Here is a 26,362-nt window from a genome sequence, read left to right on the forward strand (position 1 = left end):
TCTCCTGCCTCAGCCTCCTGAGTAGCTGAGATTACAGGTGCCTGCTATCACACCCAACTAATTTTTGTATTTTTAGTAGAGATGGGGTTTCACCATGTTGGTCAGGCTGATCTCGAACTCCTGACCTCAGGTGATCCACCCGCCTGGCCTCCCAAAGTGCTGGGATTACAGGCATGAGCCACTGAGCCCGGCCTCTCCTCCAAATTTTCAAGCTGTGTATTTTAAATCATGAAATGTTAGAGCCAGGAACATGTGAAATAATGGCTTGATAAAAGCATCCATCAGACCCCCAACCACCCTTCCTTTCAATGAATTATAACCCACGGAAATCCAGTGCACTTAGCGTGTCCAGCTTTGAGTGAAGCCCCCAAGCTTCCTGCCCCTGAGACTGCTGCCCCTCAACCTCTCTTGCATGGATTCTGTAGAGCTGCCCGGACCAGAAGTCACTTGGCCACTCCTCTGCTCCAGGCGTGGTGGCCTGCCAGAGGCCAGAGAGTGGGTGAGTCACGCTCAGCAGTGCCTACAACTCAAGCCACTGCTCAAAGGCTGTTGTTTTATTTCTCGAGTTAGACCACAGGCTCTACAACAACCTGGGCCTCATTGGACACACACAGTGTGACGCTGAGACACAGTTCTCAATGCTGCTATGGTGTAGAATTTTTTGCAGAGGAGGAAAGACAGGAAGGCCTCTTGAGGTCAGTGTGAGTCAGGGACACTTCACTGGGGCATAGGTATATCACTCACAGGTTGAAGGTGGTAGACTGAGGCTCAAAGAGCAAGCGGAAGAGCTAATGTTCAACCCAGGTGGTCTGGAGTCTCAGTCCAGTGGCCGTATCCTCCACGGCCACATACTGGACAGAGCTCAGACTGTGCCCTGGCCTGTGTAGATGCACCAGAGGTTTTATCTGGGGGTCACAGCCACTGGGCATGGGAGGGTTGCTGGGGATTGCCGGGAAGGGACAAGGCATTTGTAGGCATACACCATCTGCTTTTACACTACCAAGAGTCACGTGGACCCCCTCCAGCATTTTTTTTCCCCCAAGATGGAGTCTCACTCTGTCACCCAGGCTGGAGTGCAATGGCGTGGTCTCCGCTCACTGCAACCTCCGCCTCCCGGGTTCCAGCGATTCTCCTGAGTAGCTGGGACTACAGGCGCGTGCCACCACGCCCGACTAATTCCCCCTCCAGTACTGTATGTGTCTGACTGCATGAGGTGTGAGTGTGTCTGTGTATGACTGCGTGTGTATGATGTGTGTGTATCATTGCAGGTGTATGATGTGAGTGTGTCTGTGTATATGTGTGGGCCAGGTGTGTAGTCTGCAGATGTCTGTGCACGTCTGTGTCTCTGTGGGTTGTCTGTGCCTATGTCTCTGCATTACTTTCTATGTGAATCTAAGTGAGTTTGTGTGTCTCTGTGGATGTCAGGTGTCTTTGTGTCGCTGGGGCTGTGTGTGTGCATGCATGTGTGGTCTGTGTGTGTCTGTATGCATGTAGGATCTCTGGGATGTGTGTCGGTATGTCCATGCAGTGTAGTGACTTTGGGAGTGCACATGTGTGCACGTGTGGTATGTGTGCGGCCCTGCGCGCGTTGTCTGTGTACGTGCGGTGCCTGTGGGTATGTGTGCGCGCGTGTGCCCGGGGATGTGGTGTGTCCTCCTGCGCTGAGGCTCCGATGAACCCAGCTCAGTTCAGACCTCCCTGATAGTCCCCGGGCGGCCACCCCGGGGCGCGGCTGTCCACGAGGCGGGGAGGAGAGGAGTGCGTGGCTGGGTCGGCGGGCGGCGCCCCCGCTCCTCCCCGCGGGCCGGGCACACGTGGGCCCCGGGCGCCGCCTCCCCGCGCCGCCCGCCGCCCGCCGGGTCCCGCGCGTCCCCACCCACCTCGGGCCGCCCCCGCCGCCGAGCCGGCCCGGGGATAAAGTGGCGGCGCAGACGCCGCACCCTGTCGCCGCGAAGCCGGTCGCGCGCAGCTCGTCCCGGCCCTAGCCCGCCGCAAACGAAGATCCGCGGCGCTCGGGGAACGCGACAGCGGCGCTCGTGGCCCCGGTAACTGCCTCCCGTCCCCCGCCCCAGCCCGCCAGTGCCGCCGTCAGGGGTGGGGAGCAGCATCGGGGTCCCGGAAACACCCGGCGTGAGCTCCCGCTACCCATGTGTGCGTGTGTGTGTTCACGGTGTGTGTGCGCGCGTGTCCTTGTGTGCGCGCGTGTGTGTGCGCGCGCGCCCTCCCTGCTCCCTCGCACCAGCCCCCAAACCAACTTGTCCCCATCAACTCCATCTTTCTAGTCCCCACCTTCCCCGGTGCAGACACCGGCGAAGCGCCCCCCGGTTTTCCCAGGGGCATTTCCGATGACAGCTGCGGGGCTACATGTCCTGTACTGTCGGAGACGCGCAGGAAGCAAAGTTTGTGAGAAACCTTGGGGGCGACTTTGCCTCGGGCACCCGCATTTGTGCGTCTGCGAGGTGCCTCGGTGTGCGCCGAGCTAGTTTCCCAGTTTCCCGGGCCCCTCCCTGCTCCGAGCCCCTCCAGCGATTTGTTTAGGAAAAGTGATGACATGAACTAGTAGTGGAGATTCGCAGCGCCGCTCCCCGCCCTGGGGAGGGAGGGGAGCCCCGGAGAGCCTGCCAGTGGGAGCTGGAAGCAGGCTCCCGGCTGAGCGCCCCAGCACGAAAGGCAGGGTCTGGGTGCGGGAAGAGGGCTCGGGAGCTGCCTTCATGCTGCCTTGGGGCCGCCTAGATGAGGGAACAGCCGGGTTTGCCTGGTTCTGATTCTCCAGGCTGTCGTGGTTGTGGAATGCAAACGCCAGCACATAATGGAAACAGGTTTGTCATGTATCCTTGGAATTTCAGATGGGAGGAATAATCTGAGTATCATCCACCTCATTACTGTGCCCACTTGAAACTGTTCCTTGGAGATTTTAAGATAGATGGGTCTTCTTGCAGCTGGGTCTTTGTACCCATAGAGCTGACTGTAATTTCCACTTGATTACAGCTAAAATAGTCTTTAAGATGAAGTTTCCTGAAATGATTTAAAATAAACACAGATGGGAAGGGGGAAAAGCTGTAATGAGGCACTTAAAAAATAAAGTGAGCATTTTCTTAAGAACAAATGGGATTTTTCAGTCTTGGAGAGGTTTGCAAGAAATATATGTATTTTTTAAACCTTTGAAACGGAGGGGTTTTTAAAACTGCTTTTAAAAAAATGTTACTGACTCTGAACTAGGCTTTTCTCTCCTATCCATACATGTTCTTGAGATATTTCTGACTTTGGAATATGTCACTTTCCTTCTAGGATCTGAAGACCCTTCCAGAATGCCAGAGGAAAGTTCCCCCAGGCGGACCCCGCAGAGCATTCCCTACCAGGATCTCCCTCACTTGGTCAATGCAGATGGACAGTACCTCTTCTGCAGGTACTGGAAACCCACAGGCACACCCAAGTAAGTCTTCCTTAAAGAGTCACCCCAGGTGACAGGGGAGCTTGACCCTTGCTTCTCCTCTGGTCGTTATCATGTGCCATCTGGGGCGGGGCCGCTTTCTCTATGACCTACTTCCCCTGCTATTTTAACGTTAGGCTGAGCAATGTTAACAAAGCTAAAATGTATACTTTATAATTTTTAAATTAAGAAGCAGGAATTCTTTTTCCATTATAACAACTCAGATATGGATCCTACCGTATGGCAATTTTCAAAAATTCCACATGACTTTATTTTTTGTACTGGAGTTGATTTCCTGTTGTACAGGCATTCATTTAAAATCAAACCCAACAATTAAAGAAAATCCCCTAGATGGATGAGAAACCCGAAGTAATACATATATCTTCACCTTTGCTCTCTTTTCCTGCTTGTTTCTGAGCTTCAGAAGATGGCATACATGTGTCACCAGGAAGACAGGGGCCTGGGTATTTCCTTCCGATTCCTTGCCTGCTCAATTACTTTGTACATTTTCCATCAAGGATTTGTCTTGCTATTAGAAGCAGGCATTGGGACTACACGCAAGACAGTTGGTCTCCTGCTGCTGCTCCCTCCTCTTGGATGAAGCAGGAAAACCCTGCTTGTGTGTGTTATTTGGAAAAAGAATTTATTTGTGGTAACCAGTTGGCCTGGTGACAAGTGAACATTTCCTGTTCCAGGGACATTTTACCTGTTTTGTAGGCCTCTTGTCTCCTAGGGATCATTGTGTGGTTGGATCATGTCTCTCTTTGTGCTCCAGTAATCACCCAACCCTCACACAGGTGTAAAATCTCTTCTCTGTCTTCATCAAGGTATGATTCAGGGAGCCTCACATCAAAAACACAGAGATACGGACTTTTAAAACCCGGCGTAGAGTCACAGCTTCAGGGCAGCTATACATACTGACTATGGTTTCTCTCTAGTGTTTTGAAGTGTGTAATGTGCTGAGAAGGGTTCCTACCAGTTCTGGTAATACATTTCTTAAAGAATGTGTCTGTACGTGCATATGCATTAGAGGAAGCGTGGGGGGTTGTCGAGCATTATGATGCTAATTAATCATTAATTTTCCACTCTGTCTTAACTGGCTGTAGAATTGCTCAATCTTGGATTAATTTCTAACAGATTAGTGGTTTGTGGTAATTTGATCAATATACAGAAAGAGGACAAATAATTGAAAATAGAAGTTTTTAATCTGAGTCTCAGACTTGGGGGGCTTTGTTGGTTAAGTAGTGAGGTTGTCCTAGTTCGAAGTCAACAAAAATAAAGAGGTTCTGCAGTCCTGGCACAGGGGGAGGGCGGTGGGTGAGTGTGTTCGAAATGGTCAAGTTGGCTGCCCTGCCCTCTCCTCGCCTGCGAGTGGTTTTCACAATCTCTGTGCTGAAGTTGCATTGCAGGGAGCTCTCTCTGCTCCGTTGCTTTTGCTCTAGTTAGAAATGATAACTCAACTTCTGAATTTAAACTGGGCTGCCTCTTGGATGTCAGCGTCCGCCTTATGGTGGTTGCTGATGGGCTTAAGAACAGGGGTGGATGGCTGGGGCAGTTCAGCCCCAGAATTTGGAAGAAAAGTATGGGTCTAGAAAAGGTAAAGGGAAAAAAATATTGAGGGCAGGAGTACTGAAATAGAAAAAGCAACAGAACCATGAGCATGTGTGGCTCAATGAACACTTTCTGTTGTGTTTTCCTCAGTTTACCAAAGAGGAAGGGGCTGGCTAAGGTCCTACCTGCCCTGCCTCCAGCCCCTGGAGATGATGCAGAGGTCCTGGAGGCCCCTTGTCATGACTCATGTTAACCCTGTGCTTGCTGGATCTTGGGGCAGCCTTGGGGATCCTAGCGTGGGGGCTCAGGGCAGACGTTTGTGCCAGCCAGCATGAAACACCTCTGTATCTTCATAACCGAGAGCAGCTGCTCAGCATGCCTGCCCTCTTGCATGATCTGGGAGAACCCCGCAGCATCATTATAATAAGTATTATTATTATTGCATGCACAGAATCATTCATTCTGCTTTTAGGAAGAGGGAGGGGACCTCAAATCACCAGGGCTTCAATCTTTCCCCCCAGTCTCTTTACCCCTCTTCAGCAAAACCAGGGCCTGGCTTTGTGCAACCCTGCCTCTTCCCAGTTAGGAAGAAAGAAGGGAGGAAAAGCAAGGGGCAAAAAAAGAGGAGACTGAACCCTCCCCCACTACTCTACCAACTGTGGGCAAAACCTGGGTTAAGAGCACCTCATCTCCAGCCCCGCCTCTGCTCTCTTTCTCATAGAGGCCCTCGGGACCTCAGAAGCCACCCCGGGGGCCCGTGGATATCTTATTATGCAGAAGGATCTGTGCCAGCCTCAGTTAGTCAGTACTGGTTTGGGTGGATTTTCTGGCCAATCAGTTACCTCCAGCTCCTGGAGCCTGCCATGAGCACCTACAAGGACATATTGCCCTCAGAGGACCTGCTGGGTTCCAGGACTGGCTCTGCAGGTGGCTCAGAGCAACACCAAGCCACAGGTGTCAGTCGCTGCACTGGGAACCTGGCTTAACCCGCTTTATGGAAGCAAATTCTGTCGTACAAACACCAGCCTCCTCAGACTGGACCCTGAGAAAGAGAAAGCATGTCTTGGGTTAGCCTTTACCGTCAGTGCTGTTTTTAACATAGCAGGCCAGAGTCTCTGTATTTCATCATCAGGAATCAGAGCTTAAACTCCATTTGGCAGTGCCAAGGCAAATTCATGCTGTAGTATTTACAGTAATAACAAATCTTATACTTAAGGCATGGCAGAATTATCTCATATTAATTGAGTGCCAAGTATGTTCTAGGGTCTGGACTAGATTCTGTGCACACATTATCTCATTTTACCTTCACATCAATCTGTGAGACAAGTATTATTATTCTTACTATTCCCATTTTTACAGATGAGGAAACAGAAGTCCAATGTTACAAAGTATCTTTCTACAAGTGACCCCTGCTGGCAGTGGGGGGAGGCGGGGGGATTTGGTCCACATTCTTCTGACGTGGACCAAATCCAGTTGTTCTCCTTACACCACCAAGCAGGACAGATTTTGTGTTTATAGTTAGTATTTTCCTGATAAATTTTTAGATTTTGAGTTGGGGTAAAGATCACTTCCTAGGGTAAAGAGGAAGAGAATAATGAATTCTCCCTAATCGTTTGCTCATGATATATTAAAAGTGGGAAATGACCTGGGTTCAGTGGTACACATCTGTGGCCCAGAAACTCCAGAGACAGAGGTGGGAAATGCCTTGAGACCAGGAGTTTGAGACCACCCTGGGCGACATGTTGAAATTCTGTCTCTTAAAAAAAAAAATAGATCAGAGATATGTGTCTATTCTGAAAACAACAACAACAACGAAAAAGCGGAATTTATGCCCTTGGCTGACTAGCTGCCTCATCCAATTCAGCATGCTGGAATTTAAAAATATTGGCTGGGTACAGTGACTCACACCTGTAATCCCAACACATTGGAAGGCCGAGGTGGGTAGATCACCTGAGGTCAGGAGTTTGAGACTAGTCTGACCAAAAGTGGTGAAACTCCCTCTCTACTAAAAATACAAAAAATTACCCAGGTGTGGTGGCAGACGCCTGTAGTCCCGGCTACTCGGGAGGTTGAGGCAGGAGAATCGCTTGAACCCAGGAGGCAGAGGTTGTAGTGAGCCGAGACTGCGCCACTGCACTCCAGCCTGGGTGACAGAGTGAGACTCCATCTCAAAAAAAAAAAAAAAAAAAAAAAAGGGTACTGGATCATGAGCAAATGTCCACTGATGCTATCACAGGGTGATGGAGACTGGCCCATGGGTGAGGGCGAGCTGCTTTGTGGGCTCTTGAGCTAGGAAGTCACGGTTGCTCTTGTGCCTCTTTGAGAAATATTTAGCACCTTTGAATTCAGCCCACCAAGTGGCTCTCAGTTCATAGAAAGGACACCTGGAAGTTAACTGTGAGAATTCCTTACCCATGAGAATGACTGAATGGCAGTGCTTGGGTGGGGGAAAGGGTGTGGTGTGAAAACAATGTGCAATTTGATGACTTAGACTCCAAAAATATCCTCATTTGACACTGGAATGACCAGGAAGGCTGGAGAGCAGGCTGTAATTATATGATTGTACAACTCTGACCCCTCCCAGGCAGTGAGTTCAAGGTATGGAGCAGACCATATTTGCTGTTCATCTGCAAGGACCGGCGTGAAGGAGGTGCTGAGTAGAGGGGTACCGAGTGGACACATCTCACTCCCATCTTTCTCTAGCGCTAGTGCACCCATCCGCTCGCGCACTTGGCCTTCCCGGCAGCCCCTCAACTCTGAAGAACTGGCCCACTTTCTTTTCTGTAGCTTCTGTTAAGATGATAACAACTGGTGTATTGAAGGAACTGGCTCAAAGTTTGATTGTCCCTCCCTCGCTGGTGTCCCAAGGCACATCTCTGGGAGGCCAGCCCTCCCTACTTCCTCCAGAGCCCTGCCCTCAGGCCTCCAGCAAGTGCTTCCTCCTTTAAATCTCTGTTTTGCATTTTGTTCCCAATTTGCCTGCATTTATGGAGACCTTCTGGAACAGAAGCCCTTTCTCTGAACCTTATTGGCCTTGCCTTCTAGTCCTTTCTCGCCTCAGACCTCGGGTCACGTGGCTTTTTCCCTCCAGGAACTTTGTAACCACCCCCTCCCCATGGCTCCCTCCTCTCCCACCTGGTCTGCTCCACCGGTCTGAGCTGCCTCGGGGCCAGGTGCAGCCTGCATGGTTTTCAGGAATTTCCTGCCGGTGACGTGGAGCTAGGTGCTGCAAGGGGAACACAGGCAGGGGACTAGCAAGGGAGATCTGGCATCGTTTCTGGAACCTGCCCAAGTTCTCAGAACTGTGGCCGCTTTCAGTGGATCTAGAACCAATAAGACAGGGCTCCTCACTCCTGCTGTTCCTTCCCTTGCTCCTGGAGTGGGGCTCAGTGATGGCCCCCATCACAGCCCTCCCGTTCCAGGCCCATGTTGATCCCTTTCTCCATGAAGTCTTCACTCCCTGTGTGTGTCTGCAGCAATGGGCAGTGCCATCCTCAGGCACTTCCACCACCTATGCCAGTTTACCTGGAGGAGAGGCCGTGCCCTGAGGCCTGGGTAGATTTAAGTGGTATAGAACATCCCCCCTTCTTGCATCCTTGTAATGTCCTCCTCACATCAGCCCCCAGTCAGACACGGGTGTGGCACCTGTGGCTCTAGGAAATAAGGGCCCCTCCCAGCCATCTGGATCCATCCGGAGGTGAAGAATTTTCACCATCTGCTTGGACATAATTCCATCCCCACGGCCTTCCAGAGACTTTGTCCTCAAAGGTGGGACTGGCTTTTCTTTCCCCGCCCTTAGGTTTTCTAAGCAGGTTGTCAGCCGGCTGTTTAGTGCTTTCTCTCTCGCACCCCCTGCTTTGGGGGTTTGTTCAGTGTTCTGGGAAGCCTTCTGCACGTCCTGTTTTCTTCTTTGAGCGTAGAAGGGAGTGTGAATTTCCATCTCCCCAGGCTGCAGCTGCTGAACCCTGTGGCCCTTCTGAACTCATGCCACCTGCGACCAGGTGTTCCCGCATCACCAACCAGCTGGTGTAGCACAGATGGTCCCTGGGGTCAGCTAAATCACACAACTTATTGTCCCTTCAGGTGGCCATTTTGAACTCCGCTCTGTCAGTCTCTGCAGGGGTGAGGACGGCCTGGCTCCCACTCAGCGCCCCTCGCATGCAGCTCTGTGGCTCCCCCATACGGCTCCTTGCTCTCCTCTCCCAGGATCCAAAGCAGCAATTCATTCAGCAAATACTTCCTTATTGATGTCTACATGGTCCTTGGGTGCCAGGGTGGGGAAAGGGTGGCAAAGATCATGTATCTGATGAAGGGGTGGGGATGGACCAACACGTGGATAATTATAATATGATGCAGCCAGGACCTAGAGGCAGGGCTGCTGCTATGCCATGCAGAGCCTTTGTGCAAATCAGACAGAAGTGCCCACTGGGCAGAGGCTGCCCCGTGAGTTGATGAGCAAAGTGTGGGCTGGGTCGCAGCTCCTACTTGCCCTTCTGTCCTGTGGCCTGGATGGTGTTCCACCCTTGGAAAGGGCACGTGGGGGAGAGGACCCAAACACAAAAGCATGAGCCAAAGGGTGGGTGTAGGGGTCCCAGCTTTGTATCTCAAATAACCAGCCAGATGGAGAGGTTCATAGTAATCTAGGTGCAAGGCGAAGAAGGCCGAGTCATGGCAAAGACATAGCACTTCGTGGTAGCGGGGGATGGAGAGATGAACAGGGACTGTGCCTGAGGATGCATGGGCTGCAGAGGGAGAAGGAAGGTGACTCCCAGGTGTCTCTGGTGTGATGGCAGAAGGAGCTGGTGTTATTGAGGGTGTGGGAATGTGGGATTCTCCTTCACAGCACACACCTTTAGCATATTCTCAGCTCAGAACACGGTGGGGCTGCTGTGTGGCAAGGAGGACGCATGGGATCGCCGCAGGCTGTGGGTCATTTGTTGGCACAGCCCTGGGATAAGCCAGGAGGGGAGTGAGGAGAAGGAGCAGTGGCCAATGAACTGATTACATTTCAGACGCCACCATACAATATGAATCAATATGAATCACAAGTGACTGTGCTGAAGGGAAGGAAGGAATCAGCTTACACTCTCTCCCTACAAGGAGGAATCAAAAGTGAAGCACCTTTGACTTATGTCTGTTGTTCCATAAAATTTACTCTTAAACTCTGAGAAAATGGGCCCTACCATGCATTTTCTAGCAATGACATTATTTTTAGTCAGATTATTGCATTTTAGTAGCACCTGTATGTTATTTTGTCCATTTTAAGAATTTTCAGAAGTTTCTTTTTCTTGTATGAAGCTGTTATTTCTCCTTCTGATGCTTCTGCTTTTGTGATAGCATAGCAAATTGTTTTATTTTTAAACAGGGCATTTCTTTAGGGCTTTTTAAAAATACTGTTCGAATAGAAAAGATCTTTTGATGGCAAGAGGCAAGGCCGGCTGCTATTCTTGCAGTTGAGTTTTTCAACAGCTTCGTTAAGGGATAATTTCTTCCAGTTGCTGTAAGAATGTTCTGCTGATACAAATCTGGCTTTATTTTGCAGTAGAGTCGAAGAAAAAAAATAGCAGAATAAGCTGCTTCCTGAATAGCAACCTTTGTCCACCATTGTCTATTTATTGGCACCTTTTGGGTTTAGATCTTAATCCCAGATGCACTTTGTCCATGAATGCAAACCAAACTATTGGTCATTGTATACACGGAGGAAATGGTCTTTACTGGTGCAAATTTTTACAGCTGAGATGACAAGATGACCCTTGTCCCATATTGCAGGGTCATCCAAGGTTCTTGTTGGTAGGAGGTTCTTTTCATTTCACATAGCCTTGTTCATTAGGGGATGGGGGTGGGGATGCAGCGGTGGTCGGCGAGTGAAACGGGGTGACATTGTTCTCTGTGTGTTTGAAGCTGTAAGAAGAGCTGTGTGCTGTGTGTCCCTCCACTTGCAGCTGGCCCAAGCTGACCTTTGTGGCTGTCTGCTAACATGCCTTGCTCCCAGGCTAACGCTGACCATTTGTTCCTGTGCATGGTGTTCCACACAGTCTCTTGTATATGATGATGAGAAGGTATGCCTCACCTTCCCCCAAAAAGATTCAAACCACATGCTTCTCAGGGAGTCATAGCTCTAGTGACAGTCTGAAGAGAGGATGGGAGAGAGGGAGGGAGGCAGGGAGGAAAGGAAGGAAGGAAGGAAGGAAGGAGGGAGGGAGGGAGGGAGGTAAGGAAGGAAGGAAGGAAGGAAGGAAGGAAGGGAAGGAAGGAAGGAGAGAAGAAAGAAAGAAGAGAAGAGAGGAAGGAGAAAAAAGAAGGCAGAGGAAGGATAGAGGACAGAAAGAAGGGTGGGAAAACAACAGACTGAGCACTAAGGTATCTTTAGACATCAGCAGCTGTCCCTGACCTTGGGGACTTACAGTAGGTTCGTGGATAGTTTTAGGGGGTTAGAGTCTGGGGCTTTTGACCTCAAAGGGGTGTATACACTTCTCTAGAAAAGGAAGATGGATCACAGGCTCCACGAGACTCTCAAAATGGGGGTCAGTGACCCCAGAGTTCTTTGCTACCTTCGTCATTTCATAGAAGGAAAGACTGAGGCCCGGGGGTGAAAGGAGCTTCTCAGGCTGCCACAGGGCTGGCTCAGGGCTGCAGGGCAGCCTCCTGATTATGCATTGCTTCTGCTTTGGGCTCTTCCTCAGAAGTTTCCCCCATGCCTTCTTCTGATCAATTTAAACTACAAGTTAGCCCTCCCCAGGAAGGACTTGAGCAAATGTCCGGTTTGGAGCAGGGCTTGGAGAGGTACCAGCTCCCTATCTCCCATGGCCAGCCTCCATTTTGCTGGGTCTGTTGACAGTGGTTAGAAGTATTAGGGCACTTAGGTGATGCCCACCGAGGCTGCTAATAAGGGCAGATGGACCTCAGAAGAGATGACCAGAGACCTACTTAGAGCATCCAGGAGATAGGTGGGAGGAGGGGAGAAACTGTGGGAGGAACAGGAGCCCAGGAGGCCTCTGGGAGAACAAGAGTCAGAAGAAAGTGGCAGACTCTTATGAGGGGGCCCCAAACAAAAAGGAGGGAAGGAGGGGAAAAAAGAATGAAAAGGGAAAGAGATGGAAGGGCACAAAAAAACTGCACATGTGGCCACATACAGCCTCTGGTTAATGTCTCCTTATCAAGGCATGTCAATTTTCCCAGGTCACTGACAGTCTACTGGATTAGAGATTGAAAACCTTTAGTTAGGAAATTGCTGCCTTTAGACATTTTAGAAGTTCCCCTCTGTTTATCCTGTTCCGTCAATCTTAAAGAAACGTGTTTCAGGGAAACATTGCCTCTCTGAACAGCAAAAGCCAATGGTGCATGGAGAAGAGCGGAGGTCCTGAGGCAGGACTGCCAGGACCACACCCTGGTCGACACTGGCCAGGTATGGGCCCCCAGAGATGCTACTGACCCATCACTGCAGCAGTTTTCTCATCTTTAAAACGAGGACTAATAGCACCTTTCCCACGTGGGTGGTGTGGGTGAGAGAGAAATGTGGGCTCCCTGAGGGGTCAATTTAAACTCTCCTGATTCCTTTGTCCACTTCATCTCCCTGCACCATCGTTCTGGGGACTCTGGACCTGTGCCAGGCTTGTCGATTGCCCACCATTACCCCTTACTTCCCTCCACCCTCATGGCAAGCACCAGTCACAGAGGACCCAGTGTGAAAGCAGTCATGCTTTTGACAGATTCCAACCTGACTGCTGCCCTCACCACACCAGGCCACAGGCTTTCCCCAGGGCTCAAGTTACTCACCTTTTTTTTTCTTAACTTTTTTGTTTCTTCAAATGAAACTCAGTTCTATGTCAAGGAGATTTCAGGCTCCCTAATAAACTTCTGCAGTTGCTGGGTGCTTCTTTTACAAAGTAAACAAAACAAAAAAGCCACAAGGAAGCCGGCCTTTGGTGGCGAAATTCTTTTTGAGATAACACATAATAAGGTTAGTTCAACACTTTTCTTTTATGTGGAGCTCAGTACAAGATTTGTGGCATAACTCTTGACTGGAAGGAGAACCAAACAACCCTTAGCTATTATAGCTGGAAGTCAACTCAAATAAACCTTCCTTAGAGCATCCAATTTTCAGAGCATCCAGTCAAATTTCAGAAAATTAAGAATACCTTAATCCATGTCTTAAGGTACTCTGGTCTTTGGCATATGTTTTTCCTTTGGTCCTGATTACATTATCGTGGTTGGTGGAAATGTTTATGCTGCAGAGAGTGAGACTGTTACTACAAGGGCCATGTGCTGGATCCAGAGTGGACAGGATAGTCTAGGGTATGTTAGGAATCTATTGCTGTTACTCAGCCCTTGATTCTGTGGGTTGGCGATTAGTGCTGGGCTCAGCTGGGTGGGTCTTCTGCTGCTCCCAGCCAGGCTCCCGCATGTATCTATGGTCAGTTGTGGATCGGCAGGCACTGGCAGGCCATCTAGAGGCTTGCCAGTCTTGGATGGCTTTACCCACGTCTGGTGTTGGCAGGCTGTTGGTAGGATCACCTCAGTTCTTGTCCATGTGGTTTATCATGCTTTCTCAGACTGGCCTGGATCTGTTCTTAAGTTGGCAGTGTTTCAAGAGCAACAAGAACAGATGCCAGTATTCGAGTGCTTTTGAAGTCTCTCTTGTATCACGTTTGTGAATGTCCCACTGGCCAAAGCACATCAGGAGGTCAGCCCAGAGGCAGTATGTGAAGGCATGTCCAAGGAGCGAGGATGGAGGAGAGAATATTTTGTGGTTATTTTTGAAATCTACTGCATGGGGGAAAATATATTTGTATTAAGAGTTGGGACCAGGGTTGAAGTCTTATTACTACCTCTGCCTCTGAGTAACTTTAGACAAGGTACCATCTCTAGACTGTCCAGCAAGTTCCCAGAAGTTTTCTCTTTTGCTATAACTCTGGGATAGTTTGCATCTCACAGGAGTAGAACAACCTATGAGCAGAATTCATGTTTAGCTTTTTTCTATCTTCTCCAACCAGGGCAGAATTCATGTTTAGCTTTTTTCTGTCTTCTCCAACACAGGCCTCTTGTAGAGTTTCATACCTGGCACAAAATAAGGGATCAAAACACATTTGTTGCATGGATGATTCAACTTCCTCATATTTACAATGGGATGATTGAGAGAGGATGATTCCTGAAGTCTCTACTGCCATAGTTTTCCAGGAAAAGAATAATGGCTTTTCGGTTGTATATGGGCTTCAAGGCATTAACCTTTTGTGCAGGAAAAGGAGGAGCTAAATCCATAAGTATCACTGAAGGAGTTAGCGACACCTGGAAGAAGAATATTCCCTGCAGGTTACCCCTTGAGATACTGGATGACTGTGCTTTCACCAGTTTAGTTAGCTGTGGTGTAAAACTCTGTGTGAAATGCATCTATGAGTGGGAGTTGCAGTATGGCAGGTGTTTTCCATTTTAGCACAGAAGTTGCTGTGGATGTCAGAATCTGGAGGGTTTGCATCCTTTTTTGATTGGGTGGGAGAATGGTTCAACAGGTATTAATTGTGCTCCAAATATAAACTCAGCACTGTGCTAGACAGCAATGGAGGGTCCACAAACAGCTTGGAGATGTGGCCCCTTTCACTTCTGACCTCTCCATGGCACTAGCTCTTGCTGAACACCTCGTGTATGCCAGGTCTCATTCCAGTTTGGAGACACAGAAATGAAGTTGCCCTGCCCCTGCCTTTGAAGGCATCTCCATACATTTGTCAGGGAGGCAGTGCCACACACCATGGGTGTTGTCTTGTGAAGGCTGTGGATACTGTGTTTGGATTTCAGAGAGATGTTTAGGTGACTTTCGGCTGGATCTTGAAGGTAGAAAGGGACATTCTGGGCTGAAGGGAATCACTCTCACAGGCATGGAAGTGAGAAAGGATACAGTGTGCTCTGAAAATGACAAGGATTCTTTGGAAACTGGAGTCTGAACTGCATGGTAGAATGTGAGTTTGGAATGGCGGGTTCAGGAGCCTGGATTTGAATGGCTGTTGTCTAGTCTGCTAGGACGACTATAACAAAATACCACAGACTGGAGGCCTTCAACAACAGAAATTAATTTTCTCGCAGTTTTGGAGCCTAGAAGTCCAAGATCAAGGTGTCAGCAGGGTTGATTTCTGCTGAGGCCTCTCTCTTTGGCTCACAGATGCCAACACTCTTTCTGTGTCCTCGGGTGGCCTTTCCTTTGTGCACTCAGTTCAGTTGGCAATGGCCATTTTGACTTGCTAAGGAATTTGGGCTTCATTGTATAGGCTGTGCTGGGAACCATGATAGAGTCAGGGGCCATGTGGGTTGGTAATTGTTTACAGTCTAGTCCATCCAGAGCAACTGAGAAATTCCTGCAAAGATTTTATGTGGCTAAATGTCTAGAATTGGGTGAGGATCCCATATTTTCACATCTGTACTTCTCTGTGGTTCCATGGTGGGTGCCCCAGCCTGCATGAAGTTGCTGTTGGTTTATCCTTTGCCTTGATGTCTTTTGTCCAAGACCATCTAGTCTCAGCAAGCCCCACAAGCCACCTGGCTCAAGGGCAGAGCCAGCACAACATGGGAGCGTGCCAGGAATGAACTCTGTCATTACAGAGTAAGGGCACCATGCAGAGAACTGTGGCCATCCTCACTTCTTTCATGCTGATTTTTGTCCTCAGGGATATCACTCATGATTAGTCTTTTTTTTTTATTGTTGTTTTAAGAGACAGGGCTTTGCTCTGTCACTCAGGCTAGAGTGCGGTGGCTTAATCATAGCTCCCTACAGCCTCCAACTCCTGGCCTCAAGTGATCCTCCCGCCTCAGCCTCCTGAGTACCTGGGACTACAGGCATGTGCCACCATACCCAGATAGCTTTTACATTTTTTGTAGACACAGGATCTCACTATGTTGCCCAGGCATGTCACAAATTCCTGACCTCAAATGATCCTCTCTCCTCAGCCTCCCAAAGTGCTGGTATTCCAGGTGTGAGCCACCGCACCTGGCCTCATGATTGGTCTTAATCAGACATGGCTATCCCATTCTTCTCTCCCAGTGACATTGCAGCTAGGGCTGGCTATAGGATTTAGTGATGGCTAATGAGACACAGAATAAGTTTCTGGAGGATTTTAGTTCCATGATAAAAGGCAAGAGAGAGCAAGATGAGAAGATCTATCTCTCTCTCTGCCCCAGTTCCCCTCACTCCTACATTCTGCCTTTGTGGGCATAATGCTTGCAGCTGCAGTAGCCATGTTGTAGTCATGAGATGGAAAGAGATGCCAACAGAGAGTGAAGGAGAAAGCTGGGAAAATCTGGGTCCTTGATGGAATAGCTGAGGCAACCTTGGATCTGCCTATAAATATACTTTGATTGATAGGACAAAAATCCACACTGATATGTCTCAACTACCAGGTGTGTTCTGATTCTTTCAGCCAGATGCATCCAAATGATGGAAGATCCAAATGGTGGTGAGTATTTGGACTGCCGATGCTTGAATTGAGTCTCAAAATGGCCCAAGACAGATATGGAGGAGCATGATGAGAAGGAGGAAAGGAATCCTAGGCATATGTCCAGCCTGAGTAGAGGCACTGGAGATGGGAATGAGCAGGAGAAGAGAGGCTGATGTTGGAGAATAGTGGGAGATGAGCTTGGAGCCTGAGTAGACGTTGGTTGGTTGTCTCCCCAGTATCCATTTCCTTCTTCTTCCACCCACAATGCCTTAAATTTAAGAGGCATCTCTCCTCTACTTTCAGCTCATGTGTTTCTGATGGTGTTGACACCACCCTGGTGAGAGGTTGATCATGTGACAAGTTTAGCCTATCATCATTTTACATTCTCCCCAGCTACAGTGATTGGTTCAGGGATGGGCAAGTACCCAGTGCAAGTTAGTGATCAATAAGATTTCCCCTGGGACTTTTGGGAAGGAGACTGTCACTTTTCTCTTCTGAAGTTGACTCTGGAAGTGTGAACCCTGGGAACTCTGGCAACCATTTTGAGACCACAAGGGGGAAGTCTGACCAAGAATGGAACCTACCTCAAAAAAGCAAAGCTAAGAAATGTTGAAAGAGAAACTAGTTCCTGGTCATGTTGCCAGACCCCTTGAATCAAACCTAACAGCACTGAGCCCAACAATCACATAAGCTAATGAGCATGGGAATCACTTTCTGTCACAACTGAAAGAATCATCATGGATCTGGAAATGGTCACATTGGAGGCTATGGTCATGTTGGAGGTTGTAAACAAAATTTTTGATAAGAAAGCTAGACTCTGGAGCAGAGAAAAAAGCAGAGTTTTCACAGTGTGTCTAAATTAGCCAGAGTAGGTGTCAGAAAGCATCATAAAATGAAGTTCTGAGTTACAGCCCCTGTTCTTGTACAACTGTGACTTTGGAGGCCAACAGACCTCCCTTCTCTCTTCTCATCACTGACAGAATCTACCAACCAGAGATTCACTTAATAAAATTATCTTTTAAGATGCAAATATCTTTTCACCTTAAGACACTGAAAAAAGAAGAGCAAACTAAGCCTAAAGCAAGCAGAAGGAAGAAAATAATAAAGATCAGAGCAGAAATTAGTGAAATAAAGAATAGAAAAACAATAGAGGAAATAAATCCAAAAGTTGGTTATTTGAAAATACCAATAAAATTGATAAATCTTTAGCCAGATTCATTAAGAAAAAAAGAGAGAAGACTTGAATTACTACAATCAGGAATGGAAGAGGGGACATTACTACCAAATTTTCAAAAATAAAAAGGGTTATAAAGGAATACTATGAACGATTGTGTCCTTATAAATTTGATAATGTAAATGAAATGAACAAACTTTAAGAAAGACCCAAACTTCCCAAACTGACTCAAGAAGAAATAAAAAATCTGAATAGACTTAAAACAAGTAAAGACATTGGATTAATAAGCAAAACAAAAACAAAACCAAAAAAACTACCAACAAAGAAAAACCCGGGCCCAGATGGTTTTGCTGTTGAAATATACCAAACATGTAGAAGAATTAATATCAATTCTCACAAACCTTTCCAAAAAATACAGGAAGAGAAAACACTTCCCAACTTATTCTAAGTGGTCAGTATTACCTGGATAACAAAAGCAAACAAAGACATCACAAGAAAAGAAAACTAAAGGTCAGTATTTCTTATGAATAGAGATGCAAAAATACTTAATAAAATACTAGCAAACTGAATTTGGCAACATTTAAAAACGTATTGCTGGGCGCAGTGGCTCATGCCTGTAATTCCAGCACTTTGGGAGGCCAAGGTGGGCGGATCACCTGAGCTCAGGAGTTCGAGACCAGCCTGGACAACATGGCAGAACCCCATCTCTACTAAAAATACAAAAAATTAGCCAGGTGTATTGGCGGACACCTGTAATCACAGCTACTCGGGAGGCTGAGGCAGGAGAATCACTTGAACCCGGGAGGCGGAGCTTGCAGTGAGCCAAGATTGCGCCACTGCATTCCAGCCTGGGCAACAGAGCAAGACTCCATCTTAACAAAACAAAACAAAACTATATATATATACACACACACACGCATACATACATATATATATACATACATACATATACATACACATACATACATACATATATATATATACACACACACACACCATGACTGAGTGAGATTTATCCTGGGAATGTAAGGGTGGTTTAATGTCTAAAAATAAATTAGTGTAATGCATGAGATTAGTAGAGTAAAATACAAAACCTACATGATCATTTCAGTTGATGCAGAAACAGTATTTGATAAAATTCAATACCCTTTCTTCAATACCATAATTTTGTCACTTAAAAAACAAAGAATAGGAAAGACCTTCTCAATCTGATAAAGAACATCTACAAAAAACCTAAAGCTAACATCATACTTAACAGATGCTTTTCCCCTAAGATTAGGAGCAAGATAAAGATATCGAACTCATCACTTCTACTCAACATTGTACTGGAGAGACTAGAACCTCCAACCACACTGTGCTGGAGGTTTTGTGATCTCAACCATATTAAAATTATAATCATGGAAAAAAAGACTACAAATATGAATAGTAGTAATCTCTAGGCTTCAGAATTATAATGGGTAATTTTCATTTTATTATTCATATTTTTCTGTACTTCCAACATTTTCTAAAAAGAGCAGTTTGGGGGAAGACTTTGGAGAACATTATACCTAAGCCACGTATTGAAGGATGATGGGATTTGAATAAAAAGTAAAGTATGTTCTAGGCAGAACTGGACAGCATCAGAAGGCCTGATGGGGAATAGAGCACGTGGCTGGAGCACAGGGGACGAAACTAGAAAGGGCCTCATGTGCCTTGTTTGGGCTTTATCTTGTGGGCAATGGGAGGCCTCTGGGACTCCTTTGGTGGGGGGTATGTGGGAGTTAATACAGGGAGAATAGTAGAGACCCCATTGCTGTATCAACAGCAGATCCAGCATCAGGAAGCATGTAAAGGAGAGACCAAAAAACAGTAGAGAGGAGAGAGCACCAAAAGAGAACACTGTCAGAGGAGGGGCAATGGGGGACTGTCAGAGCACAGTTGCTGTGGGCCTGCAGCTAGCCAGGCAGTTTCCTCCTCTCCCTAACTTGGGCTGGTCCCAGCTACAAAACAAGAAGTATGGGAGGAGATTGCTAAGGGTATGGCTTCATCACAACACTCCTCCCTATAGTTTTTCCCTTGAATGATTTAAGGACTCCCTGAAGAGAGATGGGTGTTGGATGTTAACAGGCTGCCAGCTTCCAAAAGGCCTGGATGTTCTGCAGCATCTACAAGGGAAGAGGCATGTGTAGCTATAACCATCCATCTATCCATCCACCTATCCATCCATCCACCTACCTACCCATCCATCTACCCATCTACCTATCCAGCCAGCCAGCCAGTCAGCAGCCAGCCAGCCATCCCTCCACCCATTTATCCATCCATCCATCCATCCACCCACCCACCCACCCATCAGTTTACCCATATACCCATCCATACATGTATTCATCCTTCCATCCATCCAGCCACATGCCCATGCATGCATCCATCTACCCATCCACCCATCTATCCATCCATCTACCTACTTTTTTTAATTTTTTTTTTCTCTGAGACAGAGTCTTACTCTGTTGCCAAGGCTGGAGTGCAGTGGCGTGATAGCTCACTGCAACCTCTGCCTCCCTAGTTCAAGCAATTCTCCTGCCTCAGCCTCCCAAGTAGCTGGGATTATAGGCACGTGGCACCATGCCCAGTTAATTTTTGTATTTTTCGTAGAAACAGGATTTCATCATGTTAGCCAGGCTGGTCTCGAACTCCTGAGCTCAGGTGATCCACCCGCCTCGGCTTCCCGTGCGGGGATTACAGGAGTGAGCCACCGCATCCGGCCCTGTCTACCTATGTATACGCCCATCCATTCGTTCATTCACCCGTCCATCCACCAACCCACTCATTCATCCATTTACCCATCTACCCATCCATACATCCATCCATCCTTCCATCTATCTACCCACCCATACATCTACTCACACACCCACTCATCCATCCACCTACCATCTACCCATCCATACATTCATTTATCCTTCAATCCATCCATCCATCCATCCATCCATCCATCCATCCATCCATCCACCCACCCCATACATCCACCCAGCCACCCCATTCATCCACCCTTCCACCCATCCATTCACCAATCCACCCATCCATCTATCCATCCATTTATTCATTCATCTACCCATCCACACATTTACTTATCCATACATCCGTTAGTGTCATTCAGTAAATATTTACTGAGCACAAACTTTATGGCAGGCCTTGTGCTGGGTCTTGGGTGACAGAGAAATCGTTAAGACCCCATGGTCTCTGCCTTCCAACAGCTCACAGCACAAGGAGAAAGGCAGGCAGGCCAGCCACCAGTGCATGTGCCAGGGTCTGGAGTCTAGACTGGGTGATTTGCCTGGAGAAGCTAGAGAGCTTCCCAGAGGAGAGGACCCTCATAGTCCCATGCTTATGCCCCGCCTGGCCATTCAGTGTGTTTAGAATTCTATGCACCAGATCCAAGATGGGCATTGTCAGGCTCTATCTCCACTGAGGCCCCAGCCAAGAATGGGGGAGACAGCCTGCTGATCTCCATGGCTTAACCTCAGAGGGCTGCAGGGAAGCATTTATTCCTTGAATACATGACTTTCTTAAAATTCTTTTGTAACCACTTTTTATTTGCATCACCGCCAGAAAGGGGAAGGAAACCAATCTCTTAGGAAGGCCCAAACCTGTGTCTGACACGTTGCTAGATACTTCTCTGTCTTTACCTCCCTGACTTTCACAGCACCCATGAGATGCCTAGCCTCATTCTTGCAATTTTTTTTTTTTTTTTTTTTTGAGATGGAGTCTTGCTCTGTCGCCCAGGCTGGAGTGCAGTGGTGCAATCTTGGCTCACTGCAAGCTCCACCTCCTGGGTTCACGCCATTCTCCTGCCTCAGCCTCCCAAGTAGCTGGGACTACAGGCGCCCGTAACTGCGCCCGGGTAATTTTTTGTATTTTTAGTAGAGACGGGATTTCACTGTGTTAGCCAGGATGGTCTCGATCTCCTGACCTCGTGATCCGCCCATCTCGACCTCCCAAAGTGCTGGGATTACAGGTGTGAGCCACTGCGCCCGGCCATTCTTGCTGTTTTATTGCCATAGACAGTGTCAGCCACATGTTATTAAGTGGCAGGGCCAGGATTTGAACCCAAGTCTGTTTGCTTTAAAAGCACCATTGAAATTCCAACACCCAGTTATGCCTTGTAAAACATTGCAGAACCATGCCTGTAACTCAGCTGTTTGTACAGATGTTTTTTAACCCTCACAAAAACCCTGAGTGGGGCGGGGTGGGGGGGGGGGTGGGTGAGATAAGCCCATTTTACAGATGAAAAGACTGAGGCCCACAAAGGCTCAGTGGCTCTGATGATGTCTCACAGTTAGGAATGCCAGGTCTGTGGTATGAGCCTGTGGCCCATGCCCTGTTTACCCTCCATAGGTGTTCAGCTCCCGCTCCCGCTGATGATGCTGGCCTGGCTGCAGATGCCCCTTCAGGTCATAATGGAGCGCAGAGGCCTCATTGTGCCTTTGAAATTGTGACCATTTTCCTTAAATTCATCACTCGACACTCATCTCACCTCTCCTGCATTCTCAATAAATTCCTGATCATTTATCGCCATCCGTTTGGCATTTCACCACCCAGAGGAACTTGGAGCCATCTGCAGCCTTGGAAAGTTCAAGCTGTTCTCCTTCCAGGAAAGAAAAATGAATGTTACATAAGATGGAGCCCAGCACATTCTTATAGAAGATCAGGAAACCACTTCTCTGACTAAAACAGCTCCCTGTTATCTCTGCCTCTTGCTTCCTATTTTATCCAGGTCCACAATCACACGGCAGCTGCCGTTTTTAAACATTCTCTCTTGCAGAGCCTTTAAAAAGAGCTCCATACTGTCCCTGTGTTCACATAGAATGGCTCTCTCTCCAAGACCCCCATGGGCTCTGTGAGGAAAGTCTTCTCCCACTGCATTGTCCCCAGCAGAGCCTGTGCTGGTGGCCTTGTCCTTTGTCCTTCAGGTGTGGGTGGGAGACCTCTCCAGGGGTCGAGGTATCTGCAGACCCCCAGAGGACCCTGGCCCACTTCCTCCTAGTGCCTCTCTGGGGTGGCAGGCCTGGCCCAACTATTACCATTTTTTCTTCATAGAACAGGCTCTTCTTCTACTTGCTCACCTTAGGTTATTTTATTTGGTTATTGTCAATATAACTGGCTCTGTGTTTTGGGGAAACATGTTCATTACAAAACCTTGAGAAACTGAAGTAGAAATATATGACTACTGACCGCTCCAGGACAATTAATGTTGATGTGCACAGGCTCTGAGGAGTTGGAAAGCACCCTGAAGATGATCTATTATAGTTCGACCTGTGGGCTCTACCATGGGGAAACTGAGGCCCAGGGGACTTACGCTCACTCATTCCCTTGTAGGTGGCCATGGCAGGAGTTGGGAGTCCTACTCAGGGAGTCACTGTGGGACGGGGGACAAGTGAGCAGAAGCGATCAGTGGACTCTGCCATGTGGCCAGGATGGCTTTAAGCAGATGTGACATTTGAGCCGGGTCTGGTCTGCCCCGCGGCCCTGCAACCCTCTGCTCACTGCCAGCCTCCTGGGTGACACTGCTTTCTGGCTCCATGGCCCCATCCTCCTCCCACTGATGTTACCTCCTCACTGGCCACCTCACATTCTGGGTGGTAATTCCTGCTAAATGGCTCCAGGTCAGCTTTTCCCAAACCTTGATTGTTTACACACCACCTTTGTGATTTTCATAGTGGCTATTTAAATTTCTTACTATTTCTTCATAGTTTTTTAAAAATCAACTTTCTTTTTTACTTTAAATCTATTTTAAGAGGAAACTTTATTGTAACACAAGAAGTAGAAACCAGTGTCAGGGGCTGTAAATAGGTGACCACAAGGAGAAAACAAGACGACAGTGTATTCCAGCTCTGCACTGGGGCGCACTCAAGAGCCCTGAGCCACCCCGTCCCGAAAGTGGTGGTGAGCTAGTGCCTGAGAGGTGCTTACAATGGGACAGCACCTAAGTGAGTCTCTCTCTTATGTACTCAGAGGATTGGAATGGAATGAACTAGGGAATGAGTAATGTTTTCCTGGTACAAGGTGATGGCATTTCATGCTGTGACCTCAAACTTCCCTAACTCATCCCAGGCACAGCCAGCTGTGGGAGTCTTACAGGCTGAGAGACTCATGCTTTGCACACTCAGGGCTCATCACACCAGCTAGTAAATGTGCAGGGTTTTTAACAACCCTCTATGTGATTTAGAATGTAGCGTTCTTCAATTTTTTTTTTGCCCTAACATATATGCACATCATTCAAAGCCATCCCATAAATAAGTGTACTGTTCCCCTCCTATGGAACATGCCTGTATAGTAAAAGCATCCCATATGGTATGAGCGCACCAGCATTGCCCATGGTTTGCTGTGAGGCTGGTTGGCACCAAGGAGAATTAGAAGAAGCAGATGGGGCCAGAATATCTTCACCCCCACCCCACTGCTTTGTCCTTCAGGTGGCTTGGAGGTGGTGCCCACTGCCAGAACAAGAGCAAACACAGGCCCTCCCCATGCAGCAGTAAAGAGACTCAGGCTTGGGCCAGGTGCGGTGGCTCACATCTGTAATCTCAGCAATTTGAGAGGCCAAGGCAGGCGGATCATTTGAGGCCAGGAGTTCGAGACCAGCCTGGCCAACATGGCAAAACTCCGTCTCTACTAAAAATACAAAAATAAACTGGATGTGAGGGCACATACCTGTAATCCCAGCTACTTGGGAGGCTGAGGCAGGAGAATCACTTGAACCCAGGAGGTGGAGGTTGCAGTGAGCCGTGCCATTGCACTCCAGCCTGGGTGACAGAGCAAGACTCCGTCTCAAAAAATAAAATAAAATAAAAGAGAGAGAGAGACTCAGGCTTGAAAGACAGTGCTCCAAGCTCTTGCATAGAAGCGAGGTCAGTCATACCAGCATCTGGTCCTTTTCCGAAATCTTGGGACAGCTGTGGAGCTCTTCACTAATGGACTGCTCTAAAAGTCACACCATGTGCCTTCCACAGACCATCAGTGATTTCCCAGAAGGGCAGTTCCAAATATTGATCTAAATGTCGCCTCAGAGGAGCCCTTTGGCATAAGAACCAGGGCCCCGGCTGGCCTGGAAGAGGCATCTGAAGAGATAGCACATGTTAATAAAGGTTCTTAATCTCTTGGCCTCCTATAATGCAGAACTGCTTTTTGATTAAAAATAAATCACTCCTGGAGCTTGCATCCCCAAAGCATATGAAATAATTTTGAGGCAGTAGATATCTGGTGTTGGAGGAGTAATAAGGGCCATCTAAGTTTCCAGCCTAGTACAAGGGGGGCGATTATCCATGTCACCCCACTGGCACTGACATATTTCTGCACCTGTAGGAGATTACAGGCGGATGGGAAGGTGTGGGAGGGGCTAATCAGGCTTAATTAGGGAATGCAGGATGTCAGTTCTGCTTGTTATTGCACCTGGGCACCAGGGCTGTCAAGCTCTGACCGCCCTCAGTGGGCCTCCACACTTTGGTCCTGTTTGCATTTTATGAGCAGCAAACAAGTATGCACCTAAATGAGTGAAGTTCAAGACCAAACGCTTGAACCTAGTATGTCTTACACTCCACAACTCCAGTGTCTCCAGTCCTGTAGGTAGCAGGCCTGTGCTGTGTGGTATGGAGCGGGTGTCACCTGTTCCCTGACCCTGACATGCTTGGCTCAGGGTGCCCAACCCAGCCTGGCATATGCTCATCTGCTAATTATTCTCGGTCCACACTAGACTGGAAGTTCCATAAGGGTAGGGACTTGGTATAACTCAGATGTGTCCCCAGAGCCTAACCCAGTGACTAGCCAGACAGAGCTCTCAAGGACTCTCTGTTAAAGAAGAAATAGAGGGCTGTGAGCTGTGTGGGCCTCTGGTTGGTGACAAGCATGCGTTCCTCCTGTTGGGTTACAGCTGTGGCCACAGCAGCCTTCCAGCTACTTTCATAGGGCTTCATCTTTTCTAGAAAAAAATTATATATGTGTAAATATATATTATAAAATATATATTATATTATTATAAATACATATTTAAAAATCCATAACATATACATATATTTTCTTTCTTTCTTTTTTAAAGGAAATAAATGCTTTAGGGAGTACTCCAGAACCTTGCATGCATCTGAACTTTTCTTGGAAATGTCACCCTTTTTTGTTTTGTTTTATTGTATTTTATTTTTGAGACGGAGTTTCGTTCTTGTTGCCCAGGCTGGGGTGCAGTGGTGTGATCTTGGCTCACTGCAACCTCCGCCTCCCAGGTTCAAGCGATTCTCCTGCCTCACCCTCCTGAGTAGCTGGGAATTACAGGCGCTTGCAACCAGGCCTGGCTAGTTTTTGTATTTTTAGTAGAGACAGAGTTTCACCATGTTGGTCAGGCTGGTCTAGAACTCCTGACCTTAGGCGATCCACGTGCCTTGGCCTCCCAAAGTGCTGGGATCACAGGCGTGAGCCACTGCACCTGGCTCATTACCTCTTTTTAATTAGTAACATTGCTCTTCTCTCTCTGACTGTAGGTACTCTCTCTGACTTCTAAATTTATCAGCAGCTTTTTCTGAAGCTGGCCTGGTACCTGGTGAGCTATGGGACTCTGAGCTGAGCTTAGAGGAGGAAAAGGCAGTTGAAGGGATTTCTTGTTGGCTACAATGCTTAGACACCTTAGGGGGTGAAGCACATGCTTTCAGACTGTTACCAGTAAGTTCCCGGGCCAACCCGTGGGTAGTTCTTACTACCACACTTGGCTTGCTAGGGCTTTTGCATTAAAATGGATGTGAGGACATAAGATCAGTTGTGGCAGGAAGACACATA

The 26,362-nt window shown here is 47.9% G+C and overlaps 1 protein-coding gene across 4 annotated transcripts in view; it reads left to right on the forward strand.

Annotated features, from left to right (window-relative positions):
- Positions 1–1,883: 1,883 nt before the first annotated feature.
- MGLL (monoglyceride lipase) overlaps positions 1,884–26,362 on the forward strand; it is a 136,578-nt gene continuing 112,099 nt past the window's right edge. For 2 of the 4 annotated variants that reach the window (XM_050781756.1, XM_050781752.1), the window contains exons 1-2: positions 2,250–2,819; positions 3,289–3,433. In XM_050781756.1, coding sequence (XP_050637713.1) covers positions 2,810–2,819; positions 3,289–3,433 — 155 coding nt within the window. In that variant the 5' untranslated portion in view covers positions 2,250–2,809. Of the gene's footprint in view, positions 2,820–3,288; positions 3,434–26,362 lie in introns of all 4 variants that reach the window. The other 2 variants (XM_050781753.1, XM_050781754.1) reach the window with 2 other exon arrangements.

The sequence above is a fragment of the Macaca thibetana genome, chromosome 2 (genome assembly GCF_024542745.1).
Source record: "Macaca thibetana thibetana isolate TM-01 chromosome 2, ASM2454274v1, whole genome shotgun sequence".
Classification (NCBI taxonomy): domain Eukaryota; kingdom Metazoa; phylum Chordata; class Mammalia; order Primates; family Cercopithecidae; genus Macaca; species Macaca thibetana.